We start from the raw sequence: 18,862 nt of genomic DNA, 5'->3' as shown, positions 1-18,862 counted from the left end.
GACTGACAGTTGTGAAATTGGTAATGATTGTGCACTGGCTGCTGTGTAACAAACCTTGCTGTTCCTCCAGCAGCCTGATTGTTCAGTGATGGCTGAAAGCATTATTTGAATGCTGTACTTTTCAGTCATGGAGTCCAAGTTTCTGCCAGACTTCAACCTCGAGTCCAGTAAATGAGAAATATCATTTTCAGTGGCTATTTCATAATTCTTGCTTTTAAAATAGCCTACAGTAAGCATAGCTATGACCAGTCATAAATAAGTTTTTTACATAACCAATAATTGTGGTAATTGTCTAAAACCACTTGGAATTTGAAAAATAAATCCTACAGAGTCTGAAGTATTTTGCACATTTTTAGTATACATTTACATTTTTAGTATACATTTAGATGGGAGAAAAATAGCAGCCTTGGTTCCAGACACGGTATGTGGTAACTTGAAAAAGCTTTAGTAATTAGACAAAAAACCAAATCCATTGGCTTCAGTCAGTAAATCTACAGGACTCTTACCTCGTGATACACCAGTGTGGGACTCCTCTTGTAGGAGAATCTCAGATTTTTATTCCATTTTACCAAAGAGTCTTCCCCTGTGAAGTTCTTTCTTCATATGTTGTGAGAAACAGCTGGTCACAGAACCAGTAATCACATCTGGACACAGTTTGTTGGTTGGTTGGATGCAAGCTTAATTTGCTGAATGCTTTTAATTACTATAATAATCTTTTTTCATGAAACAAAGCTTTATGTTATAATTTTGAAACAGTACTGTGTAATTCTGTCTTAAGTCATACAGAACTTTTAGATTCCATTACTTGATGAATATCTACAATCAGTGTGCCTGTATGATAATACTTGCCTGATTAAATTAGGGAACATGGTAAAATGCCTGGTTCATGCAGCTAAAAGCTTTCATTCATGCCATTTTTTATTCAGAGCTGAGAAAGTGCAAGAAATTGTTGCCTGGTTAAAAGCACATCCTGTGTCTGCTTTGTCTCGCTCATCTTGTGACTTGCAAATTTTGGATGCAGCCATTGTTGAGAAAATTGAAGAAGAAGTGGAGAAATGCAAGGTACCCAGCTTGGTGTCATTGTGAGCAGGGGAGCACCAAAAAGCAGTGCTCGTTATTTTTGAGGTTCTTGAATTTAAATAAGACAACTGAAGATTACTTGCCATTCCAAAGAGAAAGGACACAGAATATAATGTAAAATCTGGATTTGTAGTATTATCCCAGAAATTCAGAAGAGCTCATTATTAATCTTTGTAAGAAATTCACTCTTTTAGGGGTGATTTATCAGCAGTGGGACATATTCTGAGCTGTGCCTTTTGGTGGTTTTGTAAAGGAACACGTATCAGTATATATTGAAAATATTTAAATGGTCTTTTATTTGAAATCCCAGCTATTCTTCCCTTGCAGTTTCTCTTGGGTCTGCACAAAATTTCAAGGTTTTTTTCTGAAGGCCACAGATGAAAAAAGTGGCCAAGGAAATTACTAAAGTAAAAGCTAGGGACAAAGCCAAATGAAATCATGGGCTGATGTTTTTGAAACAACTTGCAAGGACATCTTAGAAAATTTGTGTCAAATCTGGAATTAGACAACTAATGGTTTGGTATGAAATCCAACATGCTTTATATAATTATTCTAAAGACTTCATTAAAGCTCTATACTATTACCTAAAAGAAGTTAAAGAACTGTACACGATCTTTTCAGGAGTTTTGTTTTACATATTCCAGTGCTTGTTCTGCACTGGTTTGTAAAGACTTTGTGTTCCTTTCCTTTAGCAGAGGAAGAGCAACAAGAAGGTGCGAGTAACTGTGAAACCCCATTTGCTGTTCAGAGTAAGTGATATCAATGGGTTGGGGGGGGTTTCAGTTCTCCAGATCAAATTTATTTTACCTAAGCTTACCCACTTAAGGAGAATAGAATTTTGTGACAGTATTGATGAAACAAAACATTTTGTGATGCCTTCTAGAAAATAATTTTGCAAACAGCATTCTGTCTCTACAAGGAGAGAGAATTTCTTGTAACTACAAACTCCATTATGTCAGGCACTGACTTAAAGGTTTTTTCTGCCCTTTATACTTCTGCAGTTTTTACTGGCTCTATAATGAAGGCAAAATAAAATGTGCTTTCTGCTGTCTCTTTTCCCATGTTTTACTTTTTATTCAGTTCTTCACATAAGACCAACTGTTCCTCTTGCCCATGTTACTGATACAGGCAGGTTACATGGGATGTTTTAGTTCTGTCTGAATTGATCCTCTTTATCAGCTAGCATACAACACATTTTCAGGCAGAAGCAGTAGTGAGAGTTGCATGAGGAGAAAAAGAAAGTTTGCTTTGTTCTAGGTTTTTTTTCCCCAGAAAGTTTACTTTATAGTGTGTCTCAGATATTGTTATAATTGCATTTTTATTGTAATTCTGATTGTTTTGCATACATTAACACATCTCTTGGTTGTTGGCAGCCATTGGAACAGCAGAAGGGGGTTGTTCCAGATCGAGATGCAGAGTACAGGCTGTTTGACCGAGTTGTCAATGTCAGAGAGAACTTTTCTGTTCCTGTTGGGCTACGAGGCACCATCATTGGAATTAAAGGAGGTAATTTTTTCTTCATGATTATAACTACATAACACCTCAGCTAGTGCTAGGAAAGCAGGATTCAGGGTAGTGCTTAGTGTAATGGTTGTGAATGCACATATTTCTTGCTATGAAGCATATGCAACTTGAACCTGTTAATAACATATTTATTGTTTTAAATAAAACCTACCTAGTGTTTTCATTTCATGTGTTACACAGCTGTTATTTGACAAAGAAATTACTTACCCTATGGTCCTTCCTATATGAATTAGAAATTACTCCTCATTTCTTCTTAATGTGAAGAAGGCAGATCAGAAAAGGAACAAAATGAAGTTATGGGAAAACATAGGCAAAGTTAAGTGGAGCAGACATAAAACCAAGTATTAGTCTTAATACTTACATCGAGCATAAAGCTTTATCAAATGTGATATGTCTTAAATAGTTTTATTTGAATTTGTATTTTTATTCTGTAATATTCCATTTCCATTAATTGGCATAGATTTATACCTTGTTTGACAAGAAAATTAACCATAAATCTATTTCAAGAAGGATTTTTTGATCCCTACAGAGTGTAGCAGTTTGAGATGGAGTATTAAAAATGGTTTTCTTACCTGTCATTTCAGTAGCTGCTTTCTCATTCGGTTTGCATCTAACAGAATTTCAGAGAGACTAGACTAGAGTGCAATTCAAAAAAAATACTCTTTTCTCCATAGTTCCTAAATACTACTATAATTTTGAAGGTGTATTAGTCTATCATTATGCAAGAAGTTAATATTAAAGCTGTTAGTTTCTGACTGCCTGAATGTAGAAGTGGCTTGCATCTCTTTCTGCCAATTTCTGACAAGTGTGACACAGTGCTATAAAGTGCAGTTCTCTAAATGCACATGGGGAAGGTGAATGCACTGTCCTAAAGGACAGACATATGTGAGACCTTTAGAAGCATTTCCAAATTCCTGTTAATGAAATTATTCAGAAAGTATTTGCGGGTCTGTTGTTCATTTTTGGTCTTTTCATTATTTATTGTATAACTAGTATAGATAAATATTTACATAATATAGATGGACATAACTGTATAGGATGATGTTGTGCTTTGTTTTCTGTAGCTACTAGAGAAACAGATGTGCTCTTTGAAGTTTTGTTTGATGAAGAATTCCTTGGAGGCCTCACTATCAGGTTTGTGTGGCAGAGTTCGGGGTCAATTCATGCTATTGGCATAGATGGCATGGAATTGTTGGCTTTGCTTTGGTTGAGTATTTTTAATGCCTCTTCTTGAAACTTTGTGTCTTGGCAGTGTTGGTCAGTTTTTATTTCTTTTGTGGTTTTTGATTGTCTGTGAGTAGTGATAATTTTTTTGAGGCGTGTTATATTGTGGAGATGCTCTATAGGCTTTTTTGGTGTATGAACTTCTGACTTGCAGAAAGAAAATATGAACCAGCAGAATAAAGCACCAGATCCTGATGTCTTTCTAAAAAAATATGTAGAAAATAGGTTCTTACCAGTATGTATTTGACGTGTAGATTAAAAACCAGGCAGAAGGCATCTGTTCCTCTGAAGGAGGGACTCTGAACTCAGCAGTTGATAGTTAGACACTAAATTCCTACCATTAACAACCTGACCTGTTTTTCAGGAGGTGGAGGTGCTTTTGTTTTTGTAAGTGTGATAACTCTTCTGTATTGAAGTAAACACCTGATCTTCTAAGTGCTCAGATATTCCCAGCTGGCTTCATTTTTACTATTCTTACCTAAAGTTTCAATGATGGAAGTTAGAGGAAATTCTTCCCTACTGCCTGCATTCAGCAGTTATAGCCCTTACATGTCCTGTAACACAGATAATACTCAGTGTTCAGAAATGCTGCTTAACTTCAATTTTTAATTCTGCTACTGAACCTGAAACTTCAGTTTTCATTTCTGAAAAAATAAAAGAATATTGTTTTCTGGTTCTTTTACAGAAATATTTACTACAGAACTGTGCTATAACAATTCACTTATCTTAAAAATTTCTTTAAGCTCGGCACTGAAAGGTACAATATAAACTGAGAGTAGTGCTAGTTACTGTTTGACAGCCAGAGGGCAAAGGGGAGCCATGGGTTTCAGGTTGTCTGCAGTGCTACTAGATTTCAATATTGCATAGTTTTCAGCTTCTGTTGTTCAAACTTGAGTCATTGTCTTTTGGCAACAATTCAAGTGCATGAAACAACTGTGGAATTCTTTTCTCAAGGTGCTCCCCTGCCAGAGGTTATCGCCTGCCCTCAAGTGCCTTAATTAACCTGTCTCATGGCAGTCGGTCAGAAATGGGAAATCAAAAGCTGATGGCCATAGTTAAACCTCAGCCAGCAGTGAATAACTACAACTCATATGCATCTGATCTGTCATCTGTATGCTCACAAAAAGTGCATCTGGGAGGCCTCAACCATTCTCCTCGTTCCCTTTTTGTTCCTACCCAAGTAAGACTTTTCTCGCATTTGTACAAAAATGTTTTTCCTTAGAATCTGAAATATTGACGTGGTTATCTTCCTTGGTCCAAACTAAATTTAGTTTTTATGTCAGTATATTAAAAGTAGAATAATTATTATGCTGGAGAAATTAATTAATCTAATAATGAAAAGGACTAAAATTTCCTTATTGACAGTGGTTTTGCTCTGAGTAACTCCAGTTGCTTTTCTGAGAGACAGATACTTAGTGTGGAGCAGTGACACACTATTTGGTGTCAGGTAGTGTGTTTGGACAGAGATGCAATTGTTTCCTTGAAGCTTTGATCCAGTTAATGCTTCCTTATAGGTTGTTTGTCCATGCATAGAAAAGGAAGACATGATTTCCCTATCAGTTTTGCTTCTTGGTTATAATTTACTTTGAAACCACAATAAAGGAGGAAAAATTACAAGTTTTGAATTGAGCTTCTTGGTGGTTTAGTGACACTTTATTTTTTCAACAAGAGGCTTCTTTAAAGAAACCTTAATTAGTAACTTCATGTTTCTGTGTTTGAAAACAGTTCTCTCATGTTTTTCAAGTCTATACAAGAAAAAGTACTTTCCAAAAGAAAATGTAGGACAATGAAACACTTCTGATTTTTTTTTTCTCTCTCTCAATGACTTAGCAACTGAATGGAAGACAGCATTACAATCTCAGGGCTGAAAATCAGGGCACCTCTAACTCACCCCAGAAAGGATCATTTCTGAGTGGCAATCAGAAAAATAAAGTGAGTGTTCGGATTCATTTACTATCGGATCCAAATGTCTCTGTTTTGGCCCTCTGTTCATGGTGGGTGTCATTTTCTCATGATTAATAAATTGCTTTGTTTTAGTACATCAGATGTTGTAGTTCAGATACAGACTGGAGCAGAAATGCTCTCAGTTCTTGAAAGAATATAATATCCTGTGTTATCCTTGTTTAGATATTACATTTTTTTAAGTGTTTTTTGCATAGCTAGGCTTCAGTTCTGCAATAACATACCTGTAATGAAATGAAGTAATTGAACCTTGCTGTCAAGGCCTTACAAAATAAATAATTAATAATACAATCTAAGAATACTCCCAGTATGAAAGCATGCTTTTGAAACCATTCTGAACTGTTACCTGAGTTTCATATACTTAATCATCAGACTAACTTCATTTCACTTTAGTAGTGATTCTTGGTAAAAATTGTAACTGCAATCCACTACCACAGCTTGTTTCATAATTAATTACCTGAAACTTGCACTAGTGTTAGTATGAAAATATCTGTCATCTGAGGACTGTTAAACTTGAACCTTACCATTTCCAGAATGTCTTGGTATATACTTGGCTGTTCAGAGTTGAATTTACCGCTGCTGAGTTTGTCTGGGGTCTTGTTTTTTTATTTTGTCAGGCACAGAGTAAGCAAGATGATGAATTCTGCAGCATATGGCAGTCATTGCAGAGTTCTGGGAAGTCTCATCACATTCAACAAAACATGCATGAGAAGGTTTGTATAGAAGCTTTTAACAGATCTCTGCATTCAAAATATGGAGGTACTTAATTTCCTACATCAGTTCATTGTATCAGAAAAGTGGATGTTACAAATAAATCCTCTGGATGCAAGTGGTGTTACATGGGGTATACATAGCTCTGGAAAGGGGTGATCATAGGGCACTACTGTGTAAATAACAGATACTCAGTTTTCTGGTTAAGCTTTGATGTTTGAAACCCTAGGGTGCAGTTCTACCTCAGGAAATCAAGCTGGGACCTGGCCATCAGTTTCATAAGCCAGGCTTCAATGACGGCAGCTTTAAATGTCAGCAAAGAAAACAGGAGCCTTATAAAAAATGTAAGTACTGTTATTAGAAACTTTGCTTAGGGGAACTGCTTGCTTTATCTGACCTTCATTGAATTGTGTGAAGAGCTCTTTTCTTTTTTTGTAGTTACTGACAGGAAATAATTTATTTTAGTTTTATAAACACTACTTTGCGCTTGCTATTGTCAAATAATGTCCCTGGTGTGTATATTAGATTGTTCCACACATAATCCCAAACCTTTTAGGTAAGTTGTTCTGTTGACTTGGCATCTAATATAAAAACCAAACAAAAACCATGTGTGTCTTTGAAAATCTGCTTGTGATCATATTTGTAGAACAGAAAATTAGATATATTATTGGATGTACTTAATTTTATTTTATCCTAGAAGAAAAGCATACACCAAATTACCTATGAAGTAAAAATTAAACATTTGATAAAACCATTCTCATTAATGCAACTCTGTGTATTTGTATGGAGTTAGTAATTGTTTTGTCTTGACTATTACTGTTTTTAAGAGCATTTTAAAATAATGCATTCTTTTGTAGTTAAAGAAGAATCCAAAACTACAAGAGGTGAAAGTCAACCACATAATAAAATGTCAAACCAACAGGTAATTTTGTCTGTACTGAGTTAATCTATTCTTTTCATTTTACTCTTGATGTGATTTATCATGTTACAGTTTTGTCTTTAACTGTCATCTTCATTGATTCTTTTAGTCAACAAATTTGTTTTGGAGATTTTTTTTTTTATTAGAGGTTTATAGACAGAATATGAGAGAAAGAGCAATAAATATATGATGATACAAAACAACTTTACTATTCCTTTTAGATTCTAAAAGCTATGCTGTAATGGGAAAACACAAATTCTAGGTGTTCAATAAGCTGAAATCCTCTAAGAATATTAGCTTGTGAAAGCTCTTTGCAGCTGCATTTCTAATATGATTTTGTTATAATGAGTAATAGAGTATTCAGTAATAATGGCTGCAGTTTATTTCAGAATTTTGCAGGTGTGAATAAGTACAACGTCAAGCTTTTGAAGAGGAATGGAAGTCCCAACACGCCGTTAATTCAGAAGGCTGCAGTTGATGGTCCCTGCCCAGGTGGAAAGGTAGGATCTAAGGAGTTGACTGTCTTGTGCTCTTTGAGTAAATTCAGTTTCCAGTCCATTTTGTTCCAGTTGTTCCTGGTTACTTGTGTGCAAATTCATGTTTAAAAAATACAACAAACCTGTGTAACTTTAATTGTTCTTTAAATCAGTTCTATCAATTTTAATATGCAGAACTTGATGCAGTCTCTGGTATCTGTTCACACTCTGAACAGACATGACTGTGACCTGCCCAACCTAAGAGAGGAAAAATCTGAATGAAAATAAAATGAACCTCAAATTGATATACCCTTCCTCTTGCATCTGCTTATAAATACACTTAGTTGATGTACCTTTTTTCTTCTTTAATTTTAGAAGGACAATGAACTGGAAAGGCTTCTAGCTTCTTTGAAAATTCCCAAAGAAAATGAAGTGCAGACTTATTCCAAGGAAGCAAGAGCTACAAACGAGGAACATCTGTCACCACAGTCATTTGCTATGGTCTGTATACTGCAGGAATCATTACATGGCAGTTTAGCATCTGCTGTCTTAGCATCAGTGCTTCTATTTAAAGAGTCTCCATGAAACCTCATACTACTTTTTAAAATGTATTAATGATTTTTAATTAGCTATTCTCAAAGAAAATTAGCAAACATCTTTGTTTATGCTAAGATGCTGTTACCTTTGCTTTGATAAAATATAACTGATTAGAAAATAAAAGGCCAGATTCTGTTGCCAATTATGATAATCAATGTTTAGAAGGTCATGTTATCTGGATGCCAGCATGTTCCTGAGTGGTTTATTTTATTTTTAAAGAAAGGAACACAGATGCTGAAAGAGATTTTGAAGATAGATGGCTCAGATCTGCAAACAAAGAATGAAGTGAAATCACAAGTTACTGATGTTGCTGCTCCCTCTAGTAGACAGGATTGCCATGGAGCTGCTGTGCAATACAGACCAACCAAAAAAATGGGTATGTGTAACCATCAGCTCATATTTCAGAGCTTCGCCTTGTAGTGACATTTTAGAACACAGTTTCAGCAGGGTACTGTTTATCAAAATATAGTAATAAAATTTCCATTTTTTTTAAATTCTACATCTATATTCGAATCTAAAACTTTCTGCAGCTATAGTCTCTTGGTTTTTGTTAAACAATATGAAAATACCAGGGAAAAATCAAATAAGCTTTTTTTTTTTTTTATCCAATAACCAAGTTACCATCCTTTTAGTGAAGGAAATAATTGTAATACACCTTTTTTTTCTTTTATCTTTTTGTCAGCTGCTTATATGAACAAGCATAGCCCTGGAGGGCCCCAGAACACACCAGCAATAGAAACTGGAGGTCACCCTTTCCCTTGTCCACAGCCTGCACTCTCTACAGTTTCTGAGCTTTCTCGTGTTTGTTCTCTTCTTGGAATGTCACAACCAGATTTCTCTTTCCTAAAAACACCACAGGTAAAATGTTTTTTCTGCAAAAGTACAAGTTCTCAGTTTTCTGTCAACTGTTCTATATTAAATATTTGGACTGACTGCTGAAATCTATCTGAAAATAAACCTTAGTTCCCTTTGTTGTCTTTTTTAAAAACAAACAAATCTCTATTTCTGTCTCACAGTTTGTTAGCAATACACATTGCCTCAAAAATCTTCTGTCTTTTTTCTAGACCATGACAGTTTGCCACATCAAGCTGTCCAATGGTTTGTTGGTTCACGGCCCGCAGTGCCATTCCGAGGCTGAGGCAAAGGAGAAAGCTGCGCTTTTTGCTTTACAGCGCTTGGTGAGGACGGGAAAAATCTCTGCAAATCTTTGTCTCTGTGCACTGCATCTGTTGGTAAACCTCTGTTTCCTTCTTCCTAGGGTTCTATAGGAGTAAACTTTGCTTCGCCTCCGCCTCCAGCAGTGTTTCCAAATTACCAGCCACTAGGAGTTCCTGTACCACCTGGATCAATTCCTCCAGTATTTGCACAGCCCCCTGGTAGGTGTTTGACCAGTACACATTGCAAATAATATCAGTATATCCTCTAATTATGGTGGTTCTTTATATGAAAATTAATGCTCTCCAGAAAGCCCCATTTTCTGGTCTTCACGTGGACTTGTATGTCTGAACAGTTTTGAAAACAGTTCATGATCCTCTTTGCATCAATGTGCAGACTAATTCAGTATGAAGAAACATCTCTGTTAATGATTTCCTCAATAATGTATTGATCTATTCAGTCTTAGGTGCTTTTTCCATTTTTTTTCCTTCAAAACAACAGTAATTACTTGAAAGCAGATAGTCCCAGTCCAGAATTTGTGAGAAATAGCCTCCTTGATTTTTTACATGGATTTTCCCCCCATGCCATGTAGTTAGTGTTTCTCCATGCAATACTGTTATTATTCATCTATTACCACTTTCACTCAAGTGCTACATCACACTTGTACATTGCCAAACATGAGCATGGTAAGTAACTCTCCAAAAACTGCTAAAAGTCCTGCTGCTGTTGTTTTGTATTCTGGCTCCCAGTTGGTTGGTATTTTACTGAAGTTCCCATCACAACTAGCAGTTCATGAGTCAGCACTGCTGTAACATCCTAGAAACTCATACAGCAGCTGCTGCATCTCTTTTCCATGGGGTTTGTCTGTTGTTGCTGTGTTCCCAAATGATGGCCTAAACTTGCAGCTTTCTGCTAATACAGTTGGCTCAGCTGAAGTGTGGAGATCCCACATTATGTGCACTCTGGAATGCAGATACCATGACTTTAGTGCTCTTAATTGTGTTGTTATCTAGGTGTAGTTCTCTTTGTTTGGGGGCTTTTGATAATAAATAAATACTTAGCTGTTTTGAAGTAAATATGAAGCACATGAGGCTTTGCTGGAAAGATAAACAACATGCAGACAGCTGTAGTTGGAGTAGTCCTGGGCTCTTGGCAAGTTTGGGTTTTTTTGTTTGTTTGTTTGTGGTTTTTTTGAGGAAAGAGAGCTAAAAGTTTCTTGTTTTCATAGCTAATATGATGCCTCCATCGTCGCACATGTTTGGTCCAGTGTCCTGGAGTACTCCAGTGCCCAAGCATTATTATCCTGGCACCTACCCAGGAAATGTGTCTCTTGCAGGAACTATACCAGTTGGTTCTCACAACCAGTTTATACCTCTGCAGGTAAGAGCAGCAGGTTTGTCTTAATGTTATATTTTTTAAAACAATGTGACTACAAGATTAATACAACAACACCCCCATTGTCAAGTAGCATTTAGTGTTAGAAAATTATTGTTAAGATATGTATGCATGTTTTCTGAAAGTGGAATATTTGCAGTTTTTTGAAAATGCATTCTGTTAAATAATATTTATTTAATTTAAAGGTAACTAAAAAAAGGGCTGCTAGCAAGAAAAACTTTGAACTCAAGGAGTTTCAGAGTTCCCCTCAAGCTGCACCACTAAAGAATGAACAGCCAATGTCTTCTGACCACATTCAGCAAGATAGTTCTTCAGCTCCTTTAAAATCTCCTCAAGCTGCTCAGTCCACTGTTTCATTTCAAGACAATGTGGCTACTCCAAGTGTTCCTCATAACAAATCAACACCAAACACTTCCAGCAAGCGAAAGCCAAGAAAACTGGCTGTCAATTTTGGCGCACCAAAATCTTCAGAATAAATCTGGTAGCTAGGTGTATTTTATCTTTAATTCTTTCCCCACTGTTATGTTCTCTCATTTAAAAAAATCAGAAATCTCTATTAAAAAGACCAGCCACTTTAAGTATAATATAGAAGGAAATACATTTTATTTGCTATGGTTTTCAGGTTGTCATTAAAACCATAAAAATTATGTTAAAAATTTGTTTTATTTTCACCTAGCAAAAGCCAGGAAAACCTGAGTTAGGGTTGCCATGCCATCCCTTGTGCCTAGGTTTCTAAACAGTGGCTTACAGACAATATCGGGTAAGCAGCAATAACAGTGGCAGCCTTAACTCAGGTTGGATGTGCTTTTTGAGAGGGATGTGGAACAGTAATAAGTTGGGCATCTAACAGTGTTTAGCATGACATTTTGTACTCTAGCTTGATTTTAAATAGTGTAATAAGACAGAAAGTAAAAATTATTTTAATGCAGTTTTTATATTGGCACTCCAGGTCCTTTTGAGTTGAATCAGTGTAACAAAAAGCTGACTACAAAGAAACTGCCAAATCCACTCTAAGTAGGAACTGCTGGGTTTTGTACTAGAGGGCAACAGCTTTACAGCTTTCAGAACATAGGTGTTATTGTGTGTCTGGTATTGGAGTGGCAAAACTGGTTGCTCTTGCACAATCTGTTCCAGGAGATTAATTTATAGGACGTGTTGAATAAAAAAAAAAATATTTGCAAAGCAGAGATCCCTTTGGTAAAGTACATTTAACTGTTTTTTAATCTACCAATTTACTTGTTTTCTGATGATAAAATAACTAAGTTATCTAATAGCATAGCCTCCTAAATGCTAGTGATAGCTTAGGTTTTTTCTAAACTATAAAAATGGCCAGACAAAAAGACAAGCCATTTTGCTGGATGGCTGTCAAAGTTATGTTTACTTAGAGTCCATTTCTTCCTCTAATAGTCTGTGCCCTGAACCCTTCTCTATAGTAGGTTATTTTTTGTTACTAATGACTTTCAATATTTATTTTTTTAGTTTTTTGAGAGAATTTCTGTGTTGCAAAATTAAATTATCAGGAAGTGTTGCTATTGGTTCCATAAGAATATTCAGACAAAAAGCTGACTTGAATTTTTGGACAGAACTATGGGATTCTTTGTTCATATAGGAAAAAAAGAAGGCTCAGAGCTCCTTGTATTCTTTTTAACCCACATGTACCAATCTTATGGACATTAATATACAATCATCATCCTAAGAAAAAATTTGAAACCTCTGTTGGTGCTGCTTACTGGCATCGATTAAATTTCATTTTTCATCTGTTCTAGAAAAATAAGTATTTTTTCTCTAAGGCCCAGGAACCAGAAGTAAAGCAGTCTTGAGTGATTTATTTTGTTGCTTCTGAACAGGTTTCATTCTGGGTCTGCAAGTCCATAAACTTTCTTTCATATGTTTTTTTGCCTCCATTTCTTGGTGTAGTATGAAGTTTCACATTATTACTGTGTTACGGTGTTCCTTAATTTTCATTTCTCCAAAACAGTTGTTGGCTCAGCAGTATTTGTAGAATAGCAGCAAGCCCTATAAAAAGGATCACAGAGGTAGAAACAAGATTAAGAAATTTTATTTTACTTAATATCACAAAACTTGTGGAATAGACTACATATAGTCTGAGATCACATTGATTTTGTTGTTGTCTTTATAGTCATCTAATCTCAAGAGGTTCAAAGCCATATTCTGTGAAGGGAAAGTTGTCTTTTTTGGGGTTTTTGCCCTTATTAGCAACATGAGACTGATATGATGCTGCCATGCCAATATTTTACAAGTGGTTATGTGACATTTAATTGGTCCACTGTATCTATCTGAATGATCTGATCAGAAGAGAAAATATCTATTTGAAAATTTCCGTGACAGAGATGAGGCTGTGTTAGACTCTGCATCACAGCATTTTGATGTGTCTGTACAGCCAATTTTTGAGAAACAAAGTTATGGAGGATACTATACTCTTATGTACCAGTGAACACAGCAATTTTTATTAATTATTCTACTTCAGACTAAGATTTCTGCTCCCTGGAATTGCTATATGTAGTATATTTAGGTGGTTAAACCCTTTATTCTGTAACTGTTGCATATTGTATTAGTCCCTAATTTTTAGTTTTTCTATTCTATGAAAGTGACTGCCTGGTGCCCAGTTAATTACAGTTTTACATGTCCTGGTAGGTGTGACATCTGCATTGATCATTGCCATGTCCCCTTTGATTTTATTATTATATTTTAACAAGGTCATAATGTTTAGCTCATACAGATATCAATTTAGGCATTTCTTTTTCTCATAGATATAAAGTATTTTCTAAGCACTGGAGTTTTTCATTAGATCTTATACAGAGCAGTATTTTACTAAAAATCCAAAAGGGAAGACTTTTATGTGCGCATTTTTGTAGTTTCTGATTTTTTTAAAATAACTTTTCATTGTTTATCTGCCAAGTGAAATGTTTTAAATTTGCATATGAATGGATACAGAATGTATTTTTTGTGCTGTTTTGTGTTAAGTGTGCATTTGCAGATTTTTAGCATGTAGTTGCACAAAGACTGTGCAAAGATATTTTGGTATATGATTATATGCTACACTGAAGGAAAAACATTCATAAAACTTAAATGCTATATAGAACTCTAATGCAATAGAGTAATTTTATAAACTGTCTGTGTCTGCTTGGATTAAATATTGAAACAACAAACATTACCTATTTTCACTGTTTTATTTCCAAATACTACGTGGGAACTTGTGTATGCTCCAACCCAGAAGTTTACAATATAAATCAAATCTCATGAAACTCAGTTTCTGTGATCTCAAAAGTAGGACCTGCCCTCCTGACTGTTTCTTGATGGCTTTCAACTGTAACTGTGATCAAAATACAAAGTTTTTTTCAAAAGGCTGTTGGTCACCTTGCAATTAAAAGCATTTAACAGGATACTGATCTTCCAAAAATTTTTTGGCCTTGTCACCAAATAGATTAAAAAAACCCAACCCCACAGAAAAGTCATTATTTTCCAGTAAGCTCAGTCCTAGTGATTGCTAACAAGGTGGAGAACCAGGTGGTGGCTGAGAAGCAGAATTTTAATGCCTTTCTTACACATTTTAGTGTGAATTAGCTTGTTTAAAGCAACCAAGATAAAGATTGGAGTACACTCTTAGCATGACCAGCTGCTGCAACTTCATGTACGTGTGTATGCAACTTGGGGCTTCTGTATAGAACAAGTCTGCTGTAAACACTCAGGTCATATTGCTCAACTTAAAGACACAAGACAAAATCTTAGATTTCATAAACTGTCTTCAAATGATTAGTCAATGAAGTCTTAACTGCTGTTACCCTGCATGGTGAGTTCTGCCATCTCAATATATAGCACTAAAGAAAATTCAAGCAACTTAAATGAAGGGATAACTAGAAAATATTATCAGTTATTGCAGAGTAAATCTTGCATGGATGCTCCTATTCAAAAATTACAGGACTTCTGTTTAATTTAATTGAGTTGATCTGAACTACTATATAGATGACCCCTGAAGGTGAGCAATCTCAAAGAAGTAATTGGTACTTACAATAAGGATGTTTTTAATTCTCTTTGCAATGTGATCTCCTTATGTATTCCATAATCAGCCTTCCTTACTACTGAGAGACAGTTATCTTCTTCTCTTTCTGTATCTGGAAAGGGGACACAGTGACATCAAGGGCATAAGGGCAGTCTGAATACACGCTCTTGGCCAAAAGAATTCAAATTCAGGTGCATGAGGACCCTTGAATATTGAGACTGTAACTGATAAATGTTTTGAAGAATCTGATATCATGAGGTAAGTGGCTGTTCTTTATTAAAAGAATCCATGGTTCCAACAACAGTTCCTTATTGCTGTCAGTTTTTAAGTGGATGTTTACTCTTTATTTTTCTATAATTTACAAATTTCCTGTTTTATTTCTGCTTTGAAATACATTACAAATCAAAGGAATGGTCACAATGCCATCAAGTGCGTATAGTAAACCTGGTTCCTGTTATTTAAAAGTACAGAAAAAGCATTTTTCATTAAAACTTTTTTTTCTGGTAAAACTTGGTCAATAAAGCATCAGTGCATTGGCAGTGATTTATGAAAGTTGATAATCACAGTTAGTTCTGTATTTTGTGTAATTGCAGTTATTTTTAATGGCTAGATCTTACTGAAACAATGGTTCTTAAGTGCTTTTTCATCCCTTTAGCTTTTAGTATATCCACTTTCTTGTTCTAATTAAGCTTCATTGATGGCCATTTTTCTGTCTTTTTAATATTTTTTCATTAATTTCTAGACTTGAAATAAATGTTCTTTTAAAGAGCTGTTCAGCCCTGAATTTTCTAGTTACACAGTACCATCATATGTATGTACATAAACACACACACACACATATATATATACAGGAACTCAATCATGCATTTTCTTAAAATTATTCATAGTTATGTCATTTTCAGTCCACACAATAATTCTTTAAGAGACATCCAGAGGATGATAGACACTATCTTGTTAATAGACATTGCTCTTCTCCAAATGCAGATATTCCTTAGGCCGAGCAAAAATAATTGGCAAATAATGAAACATTAACAGACTAAGCAAACCAGTTTTCACTTCACTTGCTTTGGTAGATAAATTCTTGGCTTACAACTTAATTGTCCTAAAGTCCACCTCATTTCCTGTCAGTTTACTTGTGTTGCAGAGCTGGCACAAAGGAAGGACCGCTTGTGCCTGAGGCACAGTGCAAGTCCTCCTGCATGTGGGCACAGCTTTGATGTGCAATCTCTAGTGATAATCCTGGATTAATCAGTCTCCTATTACTTGCTCCCTCTGGGTCATGCCAAACTGTGTTGCCACATTATGAACCTTATCAAGGAATCAGTCTGATTGGCATTCTCCTGTATGTTATTTTTCATAATAGTTCATGATGGAGCCCCAAGAACAGCTGGGTTGGTACAGTTTGAAGTGTGAGTGGGGGATGATTTAGCAAGAATGGAACCCCTTAAGAAACATCCCATGAGTGCCTAAAGCTCAAATGACCCACAAATCTAACATTATTCATCAAGTGATGTCATTGCATGTGGTTCTGTGTGTTGACTTGGAGGAGAGTGGAAACTTCTGCAGTACAGGAGGAACTGATGAGAAAGGGTCATATGGTAAATTATTGCAACATCTGCATAAAAATCATCATTTTCATTTTAGTTGGTCTGTTAAGTTTTTAGATGAGTCTTAATGAATGATGGATGTGGGCTGCACCAGCCAATGGAGCAACAGAAATTAGTGGGCTCTTTCTTGTTTGTGTGCAGACTGACAAAGGGCCCCATGTCAGTGCTTTCATAATATTAAAACTTGTTAAAAAGATAGAGCTGAGTGGGTAAAAGGGTAACTCACAGTTTGAGGAGGCAGTAGGAAGATAGATGCACCTTGACCAAAAAAACAGCTGAGGAAGAGAAGATAAAACCCCTATGCATTGCAAATTTTGGGTCTTGCTCTATAATATTTCAGTATCTAGACTCCTTTTAGCAGTGCCACTGGCAACCTTGATTCATACTGGAAGCCTTAGGTGAATGAAGATGCTCCAACACAACAGAAATGCACCTGAGAATACTTTATTAAAAAAAACCCCAGAACTAGTTAACTATTCAAAATACAGTTAATTTGTAAATTTTATTTAATAATCTGGTCCTAGAAAATATCAAGCCAGTGTCAGGATCATGTTTTCTTTCTGGGAGTTAGGTGTGCTGGGTCTGTGGCAGTTCCATCTCAAGGTTTCTTGCATCATCCTATAAAGTCTATCTATTGCTGACTGAAACATGCCAAGTGTGATGACATTGCTTATAAATATTCAATTATATTCAGTATAAATCATGGTAGGGGTTTTGCTGTCCCTGCTAGCAGTGTAAGATCTTGACCCTGATGTTCTGCCATTTGATTGGTTTTACTGAATAACTCTTTCCTTTGCTACAGCATTGTACAGGTCCCTGGAGTGCCTCCACTCCTTCATTTGGTTTGACAAGCCAGTAAAATTAAGACCTGCCATGCTTTTCAGAGAGCAAAGCAGCTGAGGATTTCAGCAGAGAAGATGCAGAGGAATGGGACATGGCTGCTGAGGTACTTGGTATGTGACCCCAGGTGTGCCAGCTCCCTCTCTGAGCAGTGGCACCCCCCTGCCCTCACCCAAGCAGGAGGACTCGGGGTGGTGGTAAGGGTTATGCAGGCTTGTGTCCAGGAAAGTGTCCATACAGTTCCACTTCAAACTGAATCTTTCTTGCCTGTGCTAAAATGAACTTGGGGCTTTTGTGCATATTAACAATAAGATTTTTCTCTGAGGATGGCAGAGGTTTTGGATAGACAAAAGGGCCTGTGTGGGAATGAGATTATTTATGACCAATATAAACTAACAACAGATAAGTCATGTATGGACATGCTCTGCACATATCAAAGCACATTGTGTCTTTTATTGCATTACTTTTATGACATAACGAACACAACAATAAGAAATTTGTATTTCATAAGCCTCTCATAAATTAAGCAATTTTAATACATGCTCTCTATTACTAAGATTATGTATGCATTGACACTTTGCAAGTTGGTTAAGGTTATGTTTTTCCACACATCTAAGTTCTCTGTTAACATATTAAACTGCTAGAAGAAATCAACTTTACATGGCCACTTCCATGCAATCAAAAGGGTATGTGTCTGTTACATTAGGAGATTGTGAAAGAAAAAAGTAACCTGCATCCATTTTCTTTTTGAAGTTTTGCTTAATCTTGCAGTGAGGCAGGCCCTGCTTGTATTGATACTGTAAAAGCACAAAGGATACCTAGATGCCTTTTTTTCTTAAGGCTTCTTAATTTTTGAATGTTTGTAGAGATTTTAGCCTTTTATACCAGTTACACATGTTGAATCCTATTGAGGTAGCTTTCATTAGAAGTTCTAAGTAATTATTATTATTATGCTGTTAGTTTTGATAAATTAGCTTGAAGGAAAGTACTCTTCGTCAGAATATGAAGTACTCGGTACCTTTCTGACATACATCTATTGGCTGTATGTCAAGAGATAGTCAAAGAGAACAAAAATTCAAAGAGATTGTGATTTTGTAATGTGTTGTTCCTTAGGGAGGGGATGTAAAGCGCTTGTTCCTTGGCTTTCTCTTTCATGTGTCTTGACGTCCTCGTGATCTGCACCTTTGTCCCAGTGACCTCTGCGACTGCCCATGTGAGGTGAGAAGCCTCTTCTTACTGTGGCTTTCACTGTCAGTAGTATTCCTGGTTTAAAGATCCAGTAATGCCAGACTTATCTCACAGAATACTGTTCATACTGCAGCTTTTTTCTAAGAGGGGCCTAACCAGAAGT

The 18,862-nt window shown here is 36.0% G+C and overlaps 1 protein-coding gene across 4 annotated transcripts in view; it reads left to right on the top strand.

Annotated features, from left to right (window-relative positions):
• XRN1 (5'-3' exoribonuclease 1) overlaps positions 1–18,862 on the top strand; it is a 41,631-nt gene that overhangs the window by 20,610 nt on the left and 2,159 nt on the right. For 2 of the 4 annotated variants that reach the window (XM_064720547.1, XM_064720549.1), the window contains exons 27-43: positions 927–1,062; positions 1,773–1,829; positions 2,454–2,586; positions 3,669–3,738; positions 4,783–5,008; positions 5,659–5,760; positions 6,408–6,503; positions 6,731–6,845; positions 7,359–7,423; positions 7,810–7,920; positions 8,272–8,397; positions 8,713–8,869; positions 9,176–9,351; positions 9,558–9,671; positions 9,752–9,869; positions 10,877–11,028; positions 11,229–14,213. In XM_064720547.1, coding sequence (XP_064576617.1) covers positions 927–1,062; positions 1,773–1,829; positions 2,454–2,586; positions 3,669–3,738; positions 4,783–5,008; positions 5,659–5,760; positions 6,408–6,503; positions 6,731–6,845; positions 7,359–7,423; positions 7,810–7,920; positions 8,272–8,397; positions 8,713–8,869; positions 9,176–9,351; positions 9,558–9,671; positions 9,752–9,869; positions 10,877–11,028; positions 11,229–11,519 — 2,245 coding nt within the window. In that variant the 3' untranslated portion in view covers positions 11,520–14,213. Of the gene's footprint in view, positions 1–926; positions 1,063–1,772; positions 1,830–2,453; positions 2,587–3,668; positions 3,739–4,782; positions 5,009–5,658; positions 5,761–6,407; positions 6,504–6,730; positions 6,846–7,358; positions 7,424–7,809; positions 7,921–8,271; positions 8,398–8,712; positions 8,870–9,175; positions 9,352–9,557; positions 9,672–9,751; positions 9,870–10,876; positions 11,029–11,228; positions 14,214–15,184; positions 15,341–17,473; positions 17,625–18,624; positions 18,730–18,862 lie in introns of those variants that run through there. The other 2 variants (XR_010441313.1, XM_064720548.1) reach the window with 2 other exon arrangements.

The sequence above is a fragment of the Zonotrichia leucophrys genome, chromosome 9 (assembly GCF_028769735.1).
Source record: "Zonotrichia leucophrys gambelii isolate GWCS_2022_RI chromosome 9, RI_Zleu_2.0, whole genome shotgun sequence".
NCBI classification, from domain to species: Eukaryota; Metazoa; Chordata; class Aves; order Passeriformes; family Passerellidae; genus Zonotrichia; species Zonotrichia leucophrys.
This window is presented reverse-complemented; position numbering and strand designations above follow the sequence as displayed.